Source organism: Acomys russatus, chromosome 12 (genome assembly GCF_903995435.1).
Source record: "Acomys russatus chromosome 12, mAcoRus1.1, whole genome shotgun sequence".
Lineage (NCBI taxonomy): Eukaryota > Metazoa > Chordata > Mammalia > Rodentia > Muridae > Acomys > Acomys russatus.
Genome location: NC_067148.1, coordinates 47,662,291 through 47,684,903, shown reverse-complemented (window position 1 = coordinate 47,684,903; position 22,613 = coordinate 47,662,291). Strand labels below are relative to the sequence as shown.

At 38.9% G+C, this 22,613-nt stretch overlaps 1 protein-coding gene across 10 annotated transcripts in view; it reads right to left on the bottom strand.

The window, feature by feature from the left end:
- The window catches only part of Pam (peptidylglycine alpha-amidating monooxygenase), a 179,339-nt gene that overhangs the window by 45,022 nt on the left and 111,704 nt on the right, over positions 1-22,613 (bottom strand). For 5 of the 10 annotated variants that reach the window (XM_051154406.1, XM_051154408.1, XM_051154407.1 and 2 more), the window contains exon 14: positions 11,081-11,398. The exons of the other annotated variants lie outside the window; for them this stretch is intronic. In XM_051154406.1, the coding sequence (XP_051010363.1) occupies positions 11,081-11,398 (318 nt within the window). The remainder of the gene's footprint in view (positions 1-11,080; positions 11,399-22,613) is intronic. 10 annotated transcript variants of the gene reach the window in all.

The window sequence follows — 22,613 nt, the reverse complement described above, 5'->3', positions numbered from 1 at the left end:
AGACAGCAGTTCCTAGGATAAGCTATTTATTGATTATCCACTATACCTGGAACTATGTAGGACAACTGTATCATTTGTCTTAGCTTCAGTGTTCATATAAAAATTGGGGTTCTCTGTCCTTCTACGTATTTCATTGTTTTCAACCTTGACAACTCTATTACTGACTAACAAATCATCTTTATTTCTGATGCTGTCATTCCTATTCTGTGTGCTGAAGTATACAATCTTCTGAGACTACCTGAGTTCATTTGTGTTAATCCATGTCATAAACCAGCTCATCATGAACAGTTACTGAATCCAGTGTTACCTGTACTGATGATATTTAACTATTGAGAGAGCCTAGAAAGCTGCTGCATCACAGCTACCTCCCCTCCTCCACCCCAAAATGCTTCAACAAGAGATTTAAAGCATCAACCCAAGTTCCATTGCTTTTCTCCACTTTCTGAAGAGTGCGATGACGCACTTGGAAGCTCTCAAAAAGAGGCATCAAAGACTGGCCAAAGAAAGCAAAGCACAGATCTTGTATGACAGGCACCGGGACCCTTGCGAGAGTGCCAATATAAGAATAAGCACTTACAAATAATCTTCTTCAATTATGCAAAGGTAAAGTCACCTGTCCATGTAAGTCATTTTATTTTTCCACACACAGGTTTTTGTATAAGTTAACAAAAAGCTACTACCTACCAATGACTTTTAATACAGCATTTCAACAGATAAATGCATTCTTTGCATTGAATTCTAGGAACATGAGGATATAACACATGGTTCTTGGTCTTGAGGAACATAAAGATACAAGAAGAATGAAAAAAGGAAGATGACTATAACAGGGGAAAACAGGTACCATATTCTTGAGACACAAAAGGGTATAAGAACACAGAGGTGGCCCCATGGTCTGTCTTGATGCTTTGGCTAGCAGAGCATGGAGTGACTGTCTCTTTAGAAGTTCTAGATAGTGAAAACTAAATGTGCTTTTATGTCAAGTTAAGCATGGGTGAGCAGAGGCTGAGGGGAATTAAGAAGCTGGAAGAGAATATTTTTTCAGAAAAAAGAAAAGTGAAGGGACATTTATAACTCCACGTATATTTCAGAATGTTAGAATCCTGATCTAGGAGATGGATCCTGTGTGACCTGGTTGTGGAAAGCATGGCTACAGAGCAAGCCAACCATCTGATTTGAACTCAGACAGGAAATGTATTATATACCATGCAAAGAACCTGGGTTTAACAAGGAGACTGCTGGTTTATTTTTATTTTTTTAGTGATGACATATACTATAATTATTTTTAAGGCATGATGAAATACATTCTGCATAGTAGTAAAGCACAGAGTTGGGAAACAATTGACTGTGAGATATATTGGAGCACATGCTGATGGCATTTTCTCTCATGTGTGCTGTGATAGGCTTTCTTGGGTTAGAGAGAAGTGGGGGAGAGTTTCAGCTGGCATGCCTGAATCTGCAAATAACCCTGGGCATATCAGTGGATGTGATGGAGCTTTCCAGTGAACAGCATTCATCACCTGCCACATGCGCTTGTCAAATGGGAGAAAAGCCTGGAAATTGATGCTACAGTTAACTCTGAGTCACTGAAGGTTTCTAAGCATGGGATGATATTATTAAAATTGTGCCCTTGAAATTTAGCCTTAGAAACAAGGGCATACATATATTTATAATTAGAGATTATAAATAGACATTACAAATAGGTAGTTTTAAGATGCTTGATTTCAGGTGTATTTCATTCTTATCATGTTTGTGGCTGGTGCATTTAGTTGTCACCATTCTGTCCTGAGCAACCAACTCTGGAAGTTATAGATGGACTCTAGGTGAATCTGAAGTATAGACCAACGTGGATTCTTAATTGCTTTAATCAGATTCTCAGGAGGTGAGAAAGAGTGCAGTTGCACACCTTTCACTTGTTGTTTTGTCAAGTCTCATGTCTGCTCCAGTGTCTGTCAGGAAAGCTAGCATTTTCACACTCTTACACTCCCATAGTTTACGGGTACTTCTCTCTCTTCTTACCCTAACGTAGTACTGACAAGCATCTAAGACTGCTCAGTAAAGATGAGACTTCACTAACTTCTCTCATTTAAGAGAATGCACATAGGCCCTTGCTCTGCAGCTTCTAGTTCATTAGACCACAAACATGGGTGGTGTTAAGTGCCCATCAGGATGAATGCCACTAACTGTGATAAAAAGTATCCAACATGCAAAAGCACGCATTGCGTCGGTGTCAAATATAAATTTTTATAAAATATTGGAACTACTGTATAAAGAACTTCTGTCTGGCTGTGAACAGTCCCACACCATAGGACCATACTTGGTTAAGCAGACAGTCTGCAAGGAGAGCTATGTACAAGTTGTTTTTGGCCCAACCACACCAATTATGACATCAACGTACTTGTCAGTATGGTTAGGGATTTTTCAAAACACAAAGGCAGTATAAATATCTAGAAAGCATTTACTGAAAGGTCCGCTTTCAGGAATTTTCAATACAGTAGAGCTGGTATCTATGGAAATTAACTCTAACACTATGAAGAACTTGGCCTTTAGCAGGAAATGTTTGGGAAGCATTTTAATTTCATTTACAATAGCTTTGCAGGTGTTAGGACTACACAGTTAAAACATGAAAGTTAGGTTCCTGGGCCCTGTGAGTTCATGTCCTCCTTTGTGCATTCTGGATCAGGAAATGAATGCTTTCCTTTCCAGTGTAACATTATTATTATTATTATTATTATTATCATCATCATCATCATCATCATCATCATCATCATCATTATTGATTATGAAAGGTTATTAGTATGAAAGGTTACTTCCTTTAAGACAAAATGAATAAAATTAAGAAAGTCATCTAGAAATACTTAGTGAAGATGGATCTAATAGTGACTGCTCTTATCCCTGCTATAAAGCTCTCAAGAGTCAGGGCCCTCCAACTGCACTCGAATCAATCTACCTTGTTTTCTCATTTGAAGGAATGGAAACTTAGGTTTTAGTCAGACTTTATATCTCAATGCAAACAATGATTTTCTCTAATTATTAAAATAGGAACATTTAAAATCCTCATCAAAGAAATGGTATTACAAAAACATAGTTGGGTTCTATCTTTAATTTGATATTTTCAATCATGGGGGAAAATGTACTTCAGATTTATTCTTCATGTAGGTGATTCAGCATATGACTAGTTAAATGTTACAGAATTCTGGTTTAAACCAGATAATAAATAAAAAAAAATCATCACCCATAACCTTGAAAAACCATCCCTGACTCTTAAAATGTAACCCGCGTTAAACTCAGACAGCAAATAACATGGTTAAGATCAATTGCTTGTTTGTAAACTCCTAGATTTGAAAATACTATAGAAGAAACAACATTTTATAAAAATAAAGTAAATACATATTAGTTGCACATCCTAGGAGCCTTAACACAGTTCATTTTTGTTTTTATTTTTTGGGATTTTTTTAAGACAGGGTTTCTCTGTGTAGCCTTGGCTGTCCTAGAATTTATAGACCAGGCTGGCCTCAAACTCACAACAATCTGCCTGCCTCTGCCTCCTGATGGCTGGGATTAAAGGCGTGTGCCACCAACGCCCGGCTGCACAATTCAACATTTTTAAAAAGATGTCAAGAAGGCTGGAGAGATGGCTCAGAGGTTAAGAGCACTGATTGTACTTCTAGAAGTCCTGATTCAATTCCCCACAGCCACATGGTGGCTCACAGCCATCTATAATATGATCTAATGCCCTCTTCTGGCCTGCAGGTGTACATGCAGGCAGAGCACTATATATGTAATAATACACAAACAAATCTTAAAAAAAAAAAAAAAAAAAAAAAAGATGTCAAGAAAGATGAAATCATTCCTCTGAGACTTTAGATGACATTCTTTCCAAATGACAGCTAAGGCTTTTGTAACAAATTATATTATTCTCCCAGGAACACTTGCATTTATTATAAAAACAATGTGTAGCTTCATATTGTCAGACATTTAAAAAAATTACTGATAGAAAAACTAGGCATTACTATTAAAATTATATCAATAAATCACTAAAAGAATCCCACACCTTTCCAAGAAAGAGATTAATGCTAGTGATCAGTGCCACTGTCACATGATCTTATTAATAAGCATTTAAAAGGGCATCCACTTATCTGTGCCATGGGAGGACTAACACAGCCACATAAAACTCGAGCTTGACAAAATTTAAGCACGGGACTGCGACCTGATTTCAGTATAGCAAGGTTCCTCACATTTAGTCCTGACAAGAAAAAAATGGATAAAATCACTACTTTTCAACAAAGTGCTGTGCTTGCTTCCTGTATACTTGTCATTTCTTACTAGTTGAGTAAATATGATCTATACCTGACAGATTTTTTATTTATCTAAAGTGCCAGCAATAAGTATAATTAATCAATGACAAAGTCAAAAAGAAAATAAGCATTATTGAAATGTCTCATTTAATGAGTGAGTAAGGATTGGATTAAGAAAGAGGAAAGAGATAGCCAGAGCCTAAAAAACAGTGGCAGAATGAGTGTGGAAAAATGTCTAAGAATTATAATTATATATATTTAAGAGCAAAGAGTTAGTTTGCTACAACCTTTTTATTATACTACTTGAAAATGTATTTCAAACTGAAGTACACTTTAAACGGCACTCTCATGGAATAATGTTAAAACTAGAAAGATGTAGCCAGTTGGATCTAGTTGAGACTCAACCAGTCTTTAATTCTCGGAGAATTTCATATATGTCTGCAGTGCATTCTGATCATATTTACTCCAACACTTCCATTTAAGTCCTCCCAGAAATACCCCTACCACCTCATAACTTCATGTCTTCTGTCTTTTTTATTTAATAACACAGTCTAAGTTCCGAAGCAGCCCTCAGACTCAGGTGTGCGGCCATCCACCAGACTGTGGTCAACCCACCAGGGGCCACACCCTGAAAGCAAACTCACCATCTTCTAACAACTCTTAATAGTCTCTTCAGAAAGGAGAAACAAGTAGGGTTTCATTGTGGCCAAACTAGTAATAGACAGTGAACATATGAGAAAAGTAATCTACATTATGGTTATCATAATTGTGGGCTGAGATGGGTGATGGGGTAAGTGGGGAGAAATCTCCCTGTCTGTCTGTCTTTACAGTTGGGTTGTATTCCCATGAGGGCACAGACTGACAAACTTACTGAAAAGCAAGACTCAGGAGCAGATCTGCATGGCTTTGCTTCTTGGTTTCAGATGTCTGGCTCAGTTAGCAGGTAATGCAATCTTCACATGCCCTAGTTTCTGCCTCTCTAGAATGTGGTTATCAATAGGCTGTTGTGAGGATTAAGTGGGTGAGTACATGGAAGACACTGAGGCTTGTTCAAAGTAAGCACTAAGTAGCTGTCTGCTGTCAGCATTTCATCCTCATCCAATCCAAAGGTGAAAAGTCATAGCTAAATGCCTTATTTTAACCTAGGAAGTCTGTAAGACTTCGCCACATACAAACACATGACTGAAATGCGTATTGAGGAGGGCTTCAAAAATTAAGTGAATCTTGATTTTAGCAGTCACAAAAAATGTAATGAATCATGAGAATAAAGACTTCTGGATTCTTCTACTGAATCAGAAGTGTCAACCAAACAAGGAACTATGTTATAATATACAGAGGGTTTCAATGGCTGAACCAATTTTCCATATGCTAATACTACTGTGTGATAAAAATCTCCCAGCTTAAAATGAATAGAACTAAGTTTTCATTGATTGTTCAGGTTTCAGAAGGCGACTTAAGATTTTATTTCTACTCTATCATGAGATTTCCATACAAACATTAAACTATGAATGACAACAAATAAGCAAGATTAAGGAAAAACGTGCAAAAATTTGTTTCAGTCACTGAGTTGAAGATTTTCATCCTATAATTCATGTATCTCATAAAACACCAATGCAGATCAATGAAATTGGTCAGAGATTTGAGGATGCACAAACTCTCTATGATAAGATACTACCAAACATCCACAATTCACTACTGTGTGAAAAATCTCTTCCTTTCTATATGATTCAAGAAAATGTGCTGCATGAGGCAATGCAGAACAAACACAAATGTGTGTTTCTCTCTTGTGGATCCTTAGCTCTGGATTTTTTTTCTCTGGAGTGCATAACTCTGAGTAAGGTAGAGACCAGGAGAGTAAAACAGGAGCATTGTGGGAAGAGGAGAGAACATTCTGTAGAGTGGGGGACAGCAGGAGCCATTAGGGGAGAAACAGAAGCCTGGTGGTGGTAGAGGACTTCAGTAGGGAAGAGTGTGGGAGACTAAAGCTGAGGGAGCATGGAGGAGGCATATACAATGCTGGGACTGTGTGGAAAGGCCCCCGGGGAGACCTGCCACTTTATAACCCTCCTTTAAAAACTGCCAGGAAGACTGGAGCAAGGTCATATTTTCTCAACATGATAGGTATGCGGAACCCATGACCTCTCAAAAGCTATGGACACACATACTCACATACACACACACACGAAGAGGAAAAGGTTTGCGAAGGGGAGTGAGGGGCCTCAGGAAAGTTTCAGGGATGTGCAGATATGACCAAAATGCATTGTGCTCATGTATGGGATTATCAAAAAATAAAACTGTTCAATGATTCTCACTAAGAAAGAATATTTATTCAGAAGTTCTGATTAAAACAATATTTATGCTTTGCTTAACTTTGGGGGGTTATTAATCTAATATATTAATGTGTTAATGATCATTATTAAAGCATCATATTTATTCAATATTTTCTTTTGGCTGGGCATGGTGGCGCATGCCTTTAATCCCAGCACTCGGGAGGCAGAGGCAGGCGGATCTCTGTGAGTTCGAGACCAGCCTGGTCTACAAAGTGAGTCCAGGACAGCCAAGGCTACACAGAGAAACCTTGTCTCAAAAAACAAAAAAAAAAAAAACAAAAAAAACAAAAAAAAAAAAAAAAAAAAAAAAAAAAACATTTATTTATTGTTTGTACAGTATTCTGCCCGAATGTGTGCCTTCACACCTGAAGAGGGCACCAGATCTCATTGTAGACACTTGTGAGCCACCATGTGGTTGCTGGGAATTGAAGTCAGGATCTTCGGAAGAACAGTTCTCTTAACCTCTGAGCCATCTCTCTAGCTCCCCTTATTCAATATTTTCTATGTGCAACTTTTATATAATCTCATCTGAGCCTCGTGTCAACTCTATGAAGATTGTAATCCTCATTCTACAGATGAGAAAACCAAAGCTTAGAGAATTAAAAGAAAAATAAAACTAATCAAGGTATTAGAGTAAATGATATGGCTGGAACTTTTGAGGGCAGGCAGGCAGGACCAATAGCTGAGTCTGCTGCATCACATGACCTCTGGTAAGGGGCTTTCAAATCTTATTTGGGCTAAACGCAGACTTTTTTGGGAAGTGGGGAGTTACACTTACTGGGTATGTATTTTAGAAACACAGAGATCACGCAGCATAGAAGCTCTGTTGTGAGGAATGCTAAGCCTACTGGTAGATGACCCTCAAGGAAGTAGAGAAACCTGCATGAAGGCAGATATAGGATGAGGAACAAAGTATAACCCTGACAAACTTAAGCATCCATAGATGGCACTGATTAGAAACCCTTAAGCCCCTGGGCCTTCAGCATCGTGTCACTTGCAAAATTTTGAGCTGATCTACTACTCACTGCACCTTTGAATCCTCAAGTCGGCAAGATGGGATCCAGCTTCACATCACAGTTCCAAGTTAGGGAGAAGAGAAGAAAAATCAAAGGCATAGGAGACATGAATTGCTGACATGGAGTGCTGTTGCTGAACACATCACTGGCACAGGCTGTGCAGATAGCAAGAACTAGGGATGCAGGACAGGGCTTCGAGTAGACACCTTCAGCCTCTGAGCAGGGAGGGGCCAGAATTCTAAGAGACACTCCATGAACTGGGCAAGCAACTTCAACCAAGCCAAAATTGATGGAAATTAAGGCACTAGACAGCGCATACTGGAAATCATAATGTTCAAGTTTTAAATCTAGTCTGTGGAACCTCATTCAATTGGTTAACTTCTCTCGGCTTTGGTTTATCTTGAAAATTAACATGCCTTGAAGATATCTGAAATGACTCTGTGCTATAATATTAAGTGACCAAATAGCCTTGCATTTTTGCTTCAGTGCAATGCCAGTACAATGCAGCTAATACAATTCCATCTAGCAGATTAGGCACTTAAAGAGACAGTTAATTCCTATAAGAGCATTAGGGTCATTCCCAGTTTTGAGTGGAGTAAAGAAAGGGCAGAAGATAAACAATAGGACCTTATCTATCACGTCTATTCTCCTTGCCAATACTGAGAGAAGCACACATAAATTAGACATACTAATTGTCTATGGTGCAAAACTTGCTGCATTCTTTTGGAAGAATGAAAGCCTGCTGCGGATTCCAGCTTCCTCTGACTTACGTAATGAAACGACACTGGAGCAAACCTTATTTGCTATTGCATGGTGCATTCTATAACAGCAAACAGGACAGGGGACTAGGAAAAAGGTGGTTGTGTAGTGAGAGTTTTGGTTTTTTTAAAAATCCAGTTATGTTATGTGAATATGCTTTTTGTTTTAATCCCAAGTATGGAATATGGGCCTGCTCCAGTTTGTCCACAGCCATTAACTATGATTGTCTCGTGCACTAGCAGGGGCATGATCACAAGTTCTGAGAACTTATGAAGGGGTATAAATGTCAGAACCAAAAGAGGGCCTGTGGGGGCTGCTGCTTTACCTGCTGCCACCTACCGCTGCTGCGGTTTCATCCTGCTGCTGCGATTGCTACTGTTGGTTTACTGGATGGATGATGGGTGTCCTGACTATAAAGATTGGATTGCTCCAAGGAACTACATCCCTATACAGCAGGAAGTAGTCTAAAGAGGCATACACTGCCCGCCTTTCTTCTGACCTTTCTCTCCTACCTAGTGTTGGGGGTTGGAAGGGAGGTAGAGGTATAAGGAATCTCAATAAATTAGATAAAAAACACATGCCCACACTACTACAACTAGACTCATTAAATGTAAATTATATTTTTAAAGATTTTGGAGATAGAATAGTCAAGTAACATGAAAACCATTTCAGAGAGAAAATGCACATATAGTTCTTTCAACAACTGGGAGATGTGCTGTCTAACAGTCAAGGACTCATTAAATTTAGTGGCATTTACCCATATTCATGAGAGGAAGAGGAGCTTCCCCAGGGAGAACTTCAGAGGAAATTTCTCCTGAGCACTGCCTCATGACTAGCTCTGGGAATAGCAAATGACAAAGGAGCAAAAGTATCTCCTACTTTTTCAGAAAAACTAAGATTTCGGAAATGCACACTCTTCTTTTAAAAAAACATCTATTATGATGGCCTGCATGTATTTATGGGCACCACATGCTCAATGCTGCAGAAGTCAGAAGAGGGTACAGGATCTCCTGGAGTTACAGGTAACTAGAAGCCATCATGTGCGTGCTCAGAATCTAACCTGGGTCCCCTGCGAGTACTATGTGCTCTTAACCACTGAAACCTTTCTCTAGTCCGTGAATGGTGATTTCCTCCCCCCCCCCATTGCTGCTTCTGCTGATTAAAAAGTGATCATGATAGCTCAAATTCAGACATTAAAAAGAGAAGTGATGAACTATCGCATGCTGCAGTTTTAACATTTAATATGTGAACAGAATTGCGCTTGACAGGAGGCCCTTTTGCCTTGTATGTGTCGGTGGTATTCTTAGCACAGAGGCTCACACAGACCTCCCGCCTGTTATGAGATAGGTAGAGGGCACAATACACTGCACATCTCTTACCCCACTCACAGATACCAGTTCACCCCTTCTTTTGTTAAGATATGGAAGTTATGTTTTTCTTAAACATCTTAGGTAGTTCTCAAGAAGAGTCCCAGGATCGCCTCTTGAGAAATAGTTTCTTTTCTTTTTTTCACTTTAAAAATTTTTTATTTCATTAATTTATTCTTATTATATCTTAATGGTTATCCCATCCCTTGTATCCTCCCATTCCTCCCTCCCTCCCATTTTCCCCTTACTCCCCTCAGTTTTATTAGACAAATTTGGAACCAGTTAGAGCCTGTTAAAATATAAGGCGGTAAAAATGTAGGCTCCACTTAACACCTCATACAGACCATTAGGCCAGTCCCAATGGACAATACTTGAAACTTCCATGTGAGCAAAGGCACTGCATGCTAATTTTTTTCAATTATAAATAAAAATAGGCTGGGTGCTGAATAATTCATGGATTCCTGCAAAGCTGAATTTGAAAACATCAAGCTGGCAGCCCATGCCATCCAAGCCCACTCGTGGACAGCTGCCATGCACGCATATCTGTTACTTTTTTTTTTTTTTTTTTTTTGGCGAGTCTCTCCACATGCTCTATTACTTGGCTTTCCACATTAGCAAGTCACACGAAACACAATCAACATCACAGAGGCCATAGCACAATTAAAGACAAAGACGAGGCATCTCTTGCTTGCTGGTACAGAAACCTGAAGGGAATAAGTTGTTCTGTAATTATGGAAACCAATCCTGGGTAGAAATAAAGATAAATCTGATAATTATTGACTTACTGGAGGTCCCTTCAGAAATGTATATTCAATTTTCAATTAAGATAATACCTGATTATGGAACTTAAGAAATCAGTCGTAAAATGGTTACATTTTACAAGTCAGTAGGATGAGAATGTTCAGAGTATTTGATTCCTTTGAGAAGACATTAGTTACTTGAGAAGATAGTGTATGCGTTATATACACTGGCATTTACAGGTGAGGTTTTGAAATGTCAATTTCTTCTCATTGAGCCAAGGGGAAAGTGTTGATTTATTACTCTGAATTTCACATATCATCCTTTCCAGATGACTCAAGTGTCGTCCACTTTGGAGCCACTTGCTGAATAAATGTAAAATTTGAATAGTACTGGACCAACACAAAATAAAAGAAAAACAAATGTGCTATTTGACAGCTCAAATCTGAGTCATATTTGTTCCCAAAAGTTCTTTTTACTGTGAATTTTACTACCTATTTTTATTCCCTTCAGATTTTGCTAATGTGGAGTGCAGTTTTTCATATTTCATTGCTTAAAAGAAACCCTGAACGCACCTCCTGAGTGCTCTGGTTCCCAGGGGCCTTCGACAGCCTGCTGGAACGAGAAAGCTCTGCTCTCAGCTGGCCTCAAAGTTGACTCTAGTCTGTGGAATTTGTGGATTCTGTCTCTGACTAGGATAGCATTGCCCCTCTCCTCAAGCTCTGCACCCTCTCTGGCGTCAGACCGATCGAGGTCCTTTTTCTGGACTACATTTGCAATCTCGGCTACAAGGTCGGACCCAGACTCTGCCTTTTCTGTAGGATTGTATTTGTGCACATGAACAACTTCTTCCCTTTCTCCTAGCAGCTTGGAAAGCAGTGAATAGAAATCACCTGTAGGGGGGAAGGGAAGAGAAATAAAGAGGCAGAATATTTATAAGACAGTAAAACGTACAAAATGTGGTGCCTTAGAAACATTGTCTCTTGATCGTGATAGAAAAAGGCAGGGCTGCCTCTCACACTTTCACAAATAGGAGGGACAGAGGGATGGGAGGGACAGAAGAAGGGACAGAGAAAAGGGGAGAAGGAACTCAAACATCAGAAACATAATGTACATTTCATTTATGTACTGTCTTCTCCCTGCTATTCCCCAGACTCTGACCATTAACGGATTAGCAGAAATAACACAAAATAATCCACATATGGTTGCATGCCATGTTTTCATCACTGGTTTTCACAGAGTAGATGAACTGATATGGAAATTGAGAATTTAGGAATCCATCAGGTTTCAAAACTAAAATAGCCACCCATGCGTTAGAGACGGCTACTATCACAACCAAACAATTCAAATTTGTCTTAAAAATCTGTTAAAGCATAAACTACAAGAAATCAAGTACCTTTTTCAAGAATATTTGTGAAACATAGCAATCTATTGGACACGTATATATGTGGCAAATGATAAACCAGTCTTAGGCTTTCCCTAGTAGCTACCGTAAGTAGTTCCAACTGTTCGTCTTAAGCAGGAAGTGAAGATTCTCCAGAAGAATTATTTTTTGATATAATAATCCTTTAAAAGCAGTGGGAAACAAAGAACATAAAAGGCAAAAACCCTGAAAATCATTAGCTAGGTTATCTGTCAATATCACTAGAACAAACTTGGGTAGGATCTTATGAAAACCATGCATAAACTGTGGTTAGATACAACATCTAAAGAAAGCCCATACAATATTTCAGTCGCCATCATCTATGTAGTCAACCCCCCTTTGCCTGCTATGTGAATGAAGAACACACATGTGGGTCCCCTGGTAACCCTCAGGTCTTCCTGTTCTCAATGTATTCTACAGGTTGGCTACTAGGAAATCATGATTGTAGATTTTAATTACATCCACAGAAACACTGGTTAATATTTATAAAGCTGGTTCATGGCCACGAGAAGACAAAAAGTCATAAATGGGTTAGCTGTGATGCTGGCCACTCAAGAATATATTCTTAGGACATTCCTGCAAAAGGATACAAAGTCTTTCCAAACTTAGGCTAGCATAAGTTTGTAACTATAACTATTTGTAATATAATAATTTGTAACTATTTTATATAGTTACAAATAATCATGTCTTAACAATTCTAAGTAGGTTTGCAATTCTTGCCCATGAAATCAGCTGAACCCCGGCGAAACCTTCAATCAGAAAACAATTACTACCTTATGGGGCCATCTCTTTAAAGGCAACAAAACAAATCATGCCTCAACCCAACCAGTCAGGTCACAGTCACACTCTGCCTTGCAGAAGAAAGTTAATCCATTTCAGCTAAATTCTTTTTTCTCACAAAGTATAAACAGTTCATCACACTTCTGGAATGAGACAATTGTTATTTCAAGGAGAGAAAAAACATTATTTCAAACTGGATTCAATGTCATCAGGTTAATGTGAAAGAAGGAACACAGACTGACTGCTTGGCAAAGTCCTTCCACTACTGCTGTAAGATACCAAATGCAAAACACCAGCCTTCCTTGGAACCAGTCATCTAAAATCATCTCTGGGTCGGGGAAGCAAAATGTTAAAGCAACATGATAGGCTTGCTCGGACCGAACTGTGAAAACACAGCTCCAGACACCAGTAGATGGCTGCCTCACTATCTCTCACATTTTTATGCAGGAACGGAAGAGCAGTCAATCTCTCATCAATCCCTCTCTCTTGGCGGCTTCTGGATGGATGGGATCTTGCAATGGTAACCAGTTTTCTTAGACACATTAAGGTCTCAACTTAGGAAACAGGTCTGATGACCACATTGCAAGGAAGAAATTGGCCAGGAAAGATTTTCTATTGTGTAAGGTGTTCCTACTTTGCAGATTGTTTTCTTTTGCTGTGTAGAAGTTGTTTAGTAGTATAACCCCAACTGTCAGGTCCTGCTATTATTTCTCTAGCTGCTGAGTCATTCTGAGAACGTCCTTGGCTATATCTACACATTGAGGTGTTTCATCCAAGCTTTCCTTTGCCAGTATCAGAATGTCTTATCTTCCATAAGGTCTTTGATCCACTTTCAATTGATTTGGGTAAGAGCCAAGGATTAGTTTAATTCATCTACATATTGGCAATTCAGCTTTCTCAACAGTGTTTACTGAGGAGGCTCCAATGTATCTTTTTGACACCTTTGTGTTAGCAATGGCTCTTTAAGAGGGGATTGGGCTGAAGGCATAGAAGGAAGGAGAAAGTGGAGGGGAGGGTTAAACAAAACCAAGGATACATGAGAAGGCTGTCTGGAAACTCACTCCTTTGTAAGCTAATTAAAACCCATACTTTTAAAAGATGTTCAAATTGAGATACCATGTATACGTAGATAATGCTGCTCCCAGAAGTCACAGATTATTAAACAGAAATCCCAGAACCAGGCATGGGATACCTCCCTATGAACAGGTGTGTCAGGGCATCTTGCGGGGATGGGGGGGGGGTGCGGATGCCCAAATCAATGGAGGCTCTTGCCCTGCTTTTGGTTGCTCATCCAGAATTAGAGGCGAAAAAACTATCATTGAAGACACCGTTCACTTTCATTACAAGACATGAAGGACATCAAGTTGGCACTGAGCTCGAAATTTCTCTGCAGGCTAGCTTTCATGGTGCCAGGCCTTCTCCCTCAGGCAGTGGGAGCTGGTAATGTGAATCGAGGATCCCTTTCTGGATCAGGGTGGTGAGATGGCCTGCTGAGCATGTGCAGGCTACTAGGGAAACAAGGGCATTTACACCCACAGATCAGTGATGCTTCCTGCAAGTGGTGGTTAGTACAGAGACTCGTAATATACAGGTTGGAATGCTGATAACTGTGACTGCAGAGTGTTAGGAATGAGTCACCTGCATAACCTGCTCCATGGCTCAAAGGTCATTTCCGAGGAGGCAGAAGAGAGAATGTGAGAGCCAGTTCATGTGGAGGGCTGCTGCTGTGAAATGCTGTCTTGTGGTCATGACCACTGCCCTCCTGAACTCAGAGCAACTGTGGCTACCGTACAAGATGGAACCCCAACATTCTAGCGTGGATGTGGAGACAGGGAGCTATTGGCAGTAACTGGCATGGGTGAGAAGGAAGGAATTTACTTCAGTGATGTAGCCACTGGTATGTTGGCCATGTTCAGTTAATAACAGCACACCTTTGATCGTGGAAACAAGCCTAATTAGACTCAGTAGCTCTATAAAAAAACACTGAGTAATGGGCATACAGAAATGTTGGTATCTCTCGGGGTCTACCCTGGATATTCCCCCCTCATTCTCAGTGCTCTTACTCATTTGCTGCTAAAGTTCTTACCTCCAGGAAAATTACACCTAAATCTACAGTTGTGCTAGCACCAAACTCACATATGAAACTGGACTCGGAAGTCTAGAGAGAAGACTCCTTGCACATGAGGGAAAATTGCTCTTCCAGACAACTTGAGTTCAATTCCCAGTACCATGTTGGTATGCTCACACATACCTGTAACTCCAGTGTCTGGGGATGTGAGTTTTTCTGATCTCTGAAGGCACTTGCACTCATGTGGACACACACACACACACACCACACATATACATGCATACACATACACACACACATTAAAAAGAATATTTTTAAAATTCATTTATGATAAGCAGATTTGGGCCCAGGGGTCCCGCTCAAACTAAGGCACCAGCCAAGGACAATACAGGCGGTAAACTTTAAACCCCTACCCAGATCTAGCCAATGGTCAGAACATTCTCCATAGTTGAGTGGAGAGTGGGATATGACTTTCTCACATACTCTGGTGCCTCACATTTGACCATGTCCCCTGGAGGGGGAGACCTGGTGGCACTCAGAGGAAGGACAGCAGGTTACCAAGAAGAGACTTGATACCCTATGAGCATATACAGGGGGACGTAATCCACCTCAGGAACAGTCATAGGGGAGGGGAATAAGGGGAAAATGGGGGGGGGGAGGAATGGGAGGATACAAGGGATGGGATAACCATGGAGATGTAACAAGAATAAATTAATAAAAAAAAATTTAAAAATTCATGTGTTCTTAAAATTTCTACTTTGATGTCTTTTCATCAACATTGGAAACTTAACAAGTCTAAATGAATTATTTTTCTGCTTTCCATTTTTATATCTTTTCGTAATTATTCTCTCAATCTACTGAATTTGCCCTTCTCTGACTAGTTACTACAAAGTCCAAATTACGCTGTCTATGAACATCTGTTGCTTTCTGGCCGGAAGTATTCATCAGGGATTCCCATCATCCTCTGTCTGTCATGCTTAGAAACCTTTCCTCCCAACAGATCCCAGTCGGTCTGGACTTGAAGCCTATCATGATGCTGAAACTGCGCCCCCAACCCCCATGCCCCCCAAACTGGGATGTCTTTAATATTTACACTAGGAAAGGCATGGACAACGCTAGGGAATTGGTTTGTTACCATGTAGATAACAATCTTACAAGTAGCGTATAGACCTGGAGGCAGTAGCTCTGTGTCTTAGGTTAGTATGACCTCATAACTTTGCTGACCGCCTCAGATAATTGAACACATTTTTATCTCTGTCACATAGCCGTAACTATTCCCCTCATTCTCTGTGTGAAAACTAAAGGCAATTCTATCTTGCCCACTGGTAGAAGGCTAAGCAGGGACTTATCTAAGCACGTAGTCTTGCTGAGTTCCATTCCACTGGGGTTTGGGTACAATTGTGTGTCCTAAGTATTTACAGGTCAAGCACTATTATTTTTTGTTAATTATTAATATGGTTGAGATTTTTTAATCAGATTATACTATCTCAGAATTCTATAGAAAGAAGTCCATTAGCAGACGGAGGCTATCTGGCCTCCAGAATGTGAGATAAATAAACCTCTTTTAAAAATATAGTTACATTTTTTGAGTATTTTGTTACAGTAATAAAGGAGACAAATATACCTTTTAAATGATTCCCTGTACTGGATCCAGGGTCCTTTTCTTGCCTGTAGTGGCTATAAGTCCCTTCCTATAACTTTACTTCTAATCTGCCAATCTACATAATTTTTCTTTTAAATTATCTTTCTTCCAAGTTCAGAAGCCAGGTTTATTTTTTAATGAAATCACTTTCTCTTTGTTCCAACCCATTATTATAATGCGTGAAACTTGTAAACTAATTAGTGCATATTCACAACAGTAATTTTATAAAACAGAATTAAAGGATAATTACTAGTTTCCTTGTTATGAAAAAGTAGAAGAGTACACTGTTTTTCTCACCAATTTTACTTACCACCATCAACACAACCTTTCATGCACGATCAACTTGTACATAATGTGCTAAAACAATCTTTACACATTTGAACTAGCTCTGGGAATATTGAAATTATAATACATAAATGTCAACAAATAAATAACTCCCCTTTCTCATTCCCTGGCATATTCCTACTGTTCAGTAAGGTTCCTATCATGGGAGTGTCCAATAAATGATTTTAGCATGAGAAGTGACTTTGCTTCTGTATCAGTAGATACAACGATTTTTTTCTTGATAATTTTATACTGCAGAGAAGTCTCATTCGTTCCTCCAACACCCACTAATACTTTAATTCCTGTGAATTGCACAGGCAAGTCTCTGATGTTAATTTCACTGTGTTCATTTGATATTTGGAAAACACAATTAAAGTGGCAATTAATGTGCTGAGAATAATGGGAGTGCACAGTACACTCAAATGTAAACACAACCGATCAAACTATGTTTCCAAGTCGTGTGTGCTTGCATCAACTACTTAAGGGAGCAATATGATTTTTTTTCTATTTAGTAGGAACCATTTACTATTCCCTGCTATCTGAAAAGAGCTTCTCTTGCATACTTCCATAAACAAGGTGAGACTAACCTAAAATAAATGAAAACAGGCATTGAAAAAAAAAAAAAAGCATGAGCCATGAGGCCAGATGTGATGGTTCACATCTGTAACCCCACCTCTCAGCAGGTGGAGGCTGGGAGATTCCAGGCCTAGGTCAGCAATGGGGCACAGAATGGCACTTGTCTCAAAAAAGGCCCTCTCATAAAAGAGGGAAAAATGTAGAAGAAAAGAAAAAAGGGTGGTATGAGTTTCTTTTAAAGAAAGATAATTGGATGAAAAACATAACTGCCTTTAACTTTTAGAAAATGTAAAATCTGAACTGTGGCAGATGGTTCACCTTAAAAAATAATGAGCAGGAGCAGGGGTTGGAGGGATGGTTCAGCAGTCACCGGGACTGACTGGTCTTACAGGAGACGCAGGTTCGCTTCCCAGCACCCACAACCATCCATATCCAAGGCATTCAACACCTCTGGCCTCTGTGGATTCTACACACATGCGGTACACTTCATACATGTAGGCAAAACACTCATACGCATACAATAAAGAAATGAAAAATTAAAATGACTAAGAAGCTCGTAGTGATTCTCTAGGATATAAATAACCATTTATTTATAAGTCACTGGAGCTTACTAAACACAGAGAACAGCTCCCATTACTGCTATGTGGCTTCTATGGCACACTATGAGGAAATACGCAGCCAGTGGCAGTTTAAGCACTGACAAGATATGCCAAGTAAACCCGACAATAATAATGTTAAGATAACCGATTAGTGATAAGGATGTGTGGAATGGAAAAAGAAAGCATTATTTTAAAAATAGTTTGATATTTTCTTTTATAATCAAGTTATCAACTGACTTTCTCTATTGGCTTGATTTAATTTGGTTTATTGATTGTTTACTTGTTATTAACTCACACTATTTATTCTTCAGCTGTAGAGAAATAAGCAGGAGATCATTATGCCCAGCTCAAGGCTTACAAAAGAAATGAATCTTATTACAGGAGATATTTGAGAAATATCGTATAGGAGGAGGCTCTTGCAGTAACCGCGCATACAGATCTATATGGGAAGACAGCCATGTGATTAATGATCGTCACAGCTGCCTATTTTGTTATTAGGGGACCAGTTTTAAACAGCATTCAGTAGCTTCCCAGAGGCTTGCGGGTATTTAGAATTGTGTTTGATAGATGAGTTCAATAAATAAAGACTTATGAGTGGCTCATAAATCACCACAAACTCATACATTTTAACAAATGAGAGCACATTTTAAAAACTATATTTTATTTAAAACCAGGCCAAATGGTAGTGAGAGTCCTTGGAATCAGCTAAGAAGATGATATTGAAATCACGCGATCTTTGTAAGGAGATCCAAGGACTGTCTCCTTCTGAACAAGGCAAACAGATACGCACTTCAGCCATCGCACCTGGGTGCGGTTCACTCCTGCAGTTCACCAGCTCTTCCTCCAGGAGGCGCTCCATCTACTGGTGCGGTTTTTAATTTGCAACTCTGTTCCTTGATTTTGCTTATTTGATAAAACATGCCAGGGTTAATTCATTTTTGTGAGCATAAAACCACTCTGAAATTATTCTGTTCTACAGAAGGTGTCTGATGGCCTTTAACTGTCTGGGGCCATGGAGTGTTTTCCCGCTACAAATTGTACTTTTGTCGTTTTCTCCCTGTCTTGGGATTATAGCAGCTCCATCTGCCCTTTGAGTAGGAAGATTGATTACAGGACGGCACAAAGACCACAGGGAGAAGAGTTTTAAGTAAACCGAATAAACCATCTAAGGTCCTTTCTACAGCAAAAGAAGTGCTGTCCAGAGGAAAATGCATCATTTTAGGATGTGCTGGGACTGTGCACCTGAGCTTTCCATTATGCCCTGAGTTGTAGGAAATGCTGAACCACACTGCTGCAAGCAACACAATTTCAGAGCAACAACTGCATTCCGAATCTTAAGGAGAGCAATCCTGAATTCCAAAGCTTCTCGATACACTTATATAGATTCTTGCTTGAGGCAAGTAAGCTCTTATTCCTAAATAAAGTTGACAGAGACCTCAGGCTGTACCTCTGCTACAGCAGACAAGAGTAAGACAAAGTAAGGAAAACATAGAAAACATGCATTAGTTTCCCAAAGTGTCATCTGAGGCCTGTGAGACATGTCTGTGAGTTGTGTCCATGTCTGTTCTGAAAGCTTTCAACATCACTTCCTTTCAGATAGCTTGCGAGCGCTCTTTGGCCTTCACTCACAGTCACTGTAATTGGATTCACACATATATAATGGCTCACTGTTTGACTCATTGTACTTACTATACATGTAGGCCGTAGCTCACTTATTTACTCTATTAAATACAAGTAATTTTTTACTGTTCACTGTACTTATACATGTAGGTAATTCCTCACAATGATTTAAGGGCTGATGATATTGCTATCTATGTATGTAAGCACATATAGCTAATTAGTTTACATATAAGCTCATATATAGAGAAATGAGATATTTAAAAATCAATAGGAGTATAACCTAATTATACAGCCACTAAAAATAATTGCAGGCTGGCTACGTACCTCAGTGGTTAATACTTGCCTAGCATTACTTGGAATCAATCACCTCTGCCAACAGTTTTACTATTTTAGGAAATATATATATATAAGATATGATAGTTTTTAAATGAATATAATTATATATATTATAATTTAATAGAAATACTGTTAACATAAAATATATGCATGTATACATATTTAAATATATGTTTACTATATATCATATACAGGTGTTTCTTTGTACTATCAATCTTTTGTTTATTTATAGTTTGTATGGTTATTGTCTATAATAAATATTTAAAGGCTCAAGGTAAACATTATTTTAAAAAACTGCAGAATTGTGTAACAGCTCGTTAAGATGTTTTCAATTGTTGCATTTGAAGAGTAAACCTATTATGTCATAGTGACTCTTTGATGTCTCAGATATGACAACATCTGAGTCAGAGTCTGAGATTTGCTTGTCAAGGATGCTGTGGAGGGCCAGTGTGATAAGAGTAAGAACAGAGGCCACACCATATGGCTTCACGTGACTCAGATGTCAGTTGATTTTCAGTCAAAATCAATGTTCTGGGAACAAGGTTAATAGCTAGCAATTTTAGTGATTAGAATTTCCAAAGAAAGAAACAAAGTATTAGATGGACCTATGTTAAAAGTATACTTTGAATTCAATAGGATTTTTTTTCTCCATGTGAGAGACAAACTCTGATTGGCTAGTCAAGATGACCAGCAAGCCCCAGAGATCCTTCTGTCTCCACGCACTCAGTGCTAGAGTTACAAATGCATGCCACCCCCCTACTTTTATGTGGGTGCTGGAATACAAATTCAGATATTTAGTCATGCTTGCAATGGCAAGAGCTTTACCCACTGAGACATCGCCCAAGCCCCTGAATCTACATTTATCAACATTCCTCGTGCATTTTATCTTGGTTAAGTTTATCCTTTTTAAAATACTTTTTTAAAAAGCTTTTTTGGTTTGGTTTGTTTTTTCCTTTTTTTATTAATTTATTCAGATTACATTTAAATTTTTATCCCCTTGCTTGTCTCTTCCTGTTCCCCTCTCCTAGGTCTATGACAGAAGGGGACCTCCTCCCCCACCATATGATCACAGCTTATCAAGTCTCATCTTGGTAGCCTTCCTATTATTCCTCTGAGTGCTACCAGGCCTCAAGGGGAAGTGATCAAACATGGGTTCATGAAAAGACATTATGTATTACATATCATGTCCTTTCTCCACCTATTGGCTTTCTAATGAATGCTGCATACATGCTTTTATATGTAGGTTTACAGATAGCTAGTATATTACTATTTTATGTGTATGTGTAAATATATGTGTATGTTTGTAGATCTATCTGTATAGAACAACCTGGGGTCAGTACAAAGCTTGCCTTTGCGAACAGGGCCCTGATATTACAGCTCATTTTTTTTTTCTTGTTTCACAACTGTTCTGCTCCTTATCATACTCCGAGACTTTCTGTGGAAGCAGTATGGATGATATCTGCTGGCTTGTGACTAGCCATACAGAAATACTTTTTAAATTGAAGGTAAAAACATTGAAAGAGTTAATGCAATTTTGAGGAATAAATGGGTGCAAATTGGGCCCGACCAACAAATTAAGTTATGGGTTTAGTTTAAGGGCTTACTTTAAAAGTTATAAGACATGGGATAGTTTATTTGAATGATTACAGTCCTCCTAGTATCTATTTGGTCAGCATGACTTCCTAGGGAATGAAATAAGTAGATATTTTGTGTAAACAAATGTCTCTTCAAGGAACCAGCTGCTTTACATTAACGAGTAGCTTTGTCCTGTGCATTGTAAAGAAACAGACTGACGTCAGTAGGAAATCTGATAATATGTATGAATGTGCACATCTCTGTATCTCCACTGAAATATTCAGCTGATGGTCTCTAGTGACCAGCAGGCTAACACAGACTACAGTGGCCCCTGGCCTGGCGCTGCGGGTCACGACTTCACAGAACACGGCAGGGGATAATGTGCAGGGGATAATAGACACACACGTTTCAACGTGCGAGCACCACAGCTTATTTTCTACAACCGGGGCAGAATAATATTTCTTTCCAAGTTGTCTTACTTTCCTTACAGTCTCCTGCCCTCTCCTCCCCCCTCCCTCTCTTTCAGTTATAAACAGAAGAAAACAGAAACACGAGGAAAAATTTCCTTTGGAATTTCTAAGAGTGTGGGCACACTTAAAGCTTGATGCTATGAAACAAGGCATAAACGCACAGCAGAACAGGAAGGTGTTTTATGGGACAACAGTGTACATACTGGGAACTTGCGAGACCCTAGTGATTAGAAAGGAAACCGATTTTCTCATAAGGTCTTTAGGTTTTTAACATTGATCAACTAAATAACATCAAAAGGAAACAACAATCCAGCCTCAGATTATTTGTAAATCTGGACAAATTTCAGTATAGCTGCAGTAAATGCTGTTAATATGGTCTGTAATTAGGCTGCTACTCCTGAGTTCCTATGAAATGTATCAACAGGATTGATAAATTTAGCTATTTTAACTTATACCCATAGTTTTGTTGTTGTTTTTGTTGGTTTTTTTTTTTTTTTTTTTTTTTTTTTTTTTTTTTTTTGTGTGTAAAGTCATCTCCCTGGTTTTGGCTTAACTTATAAACAGAAATATTTCAGTCTAAGCTGCATTTTAAAATGCTTCATTTTAATACAATATTTTCTTTTGCTTATGTATGGATGTGTGGTGTATATGCACATATGTGTGTTTGCACTTGTGTGTGTAGGGGTACACATGTA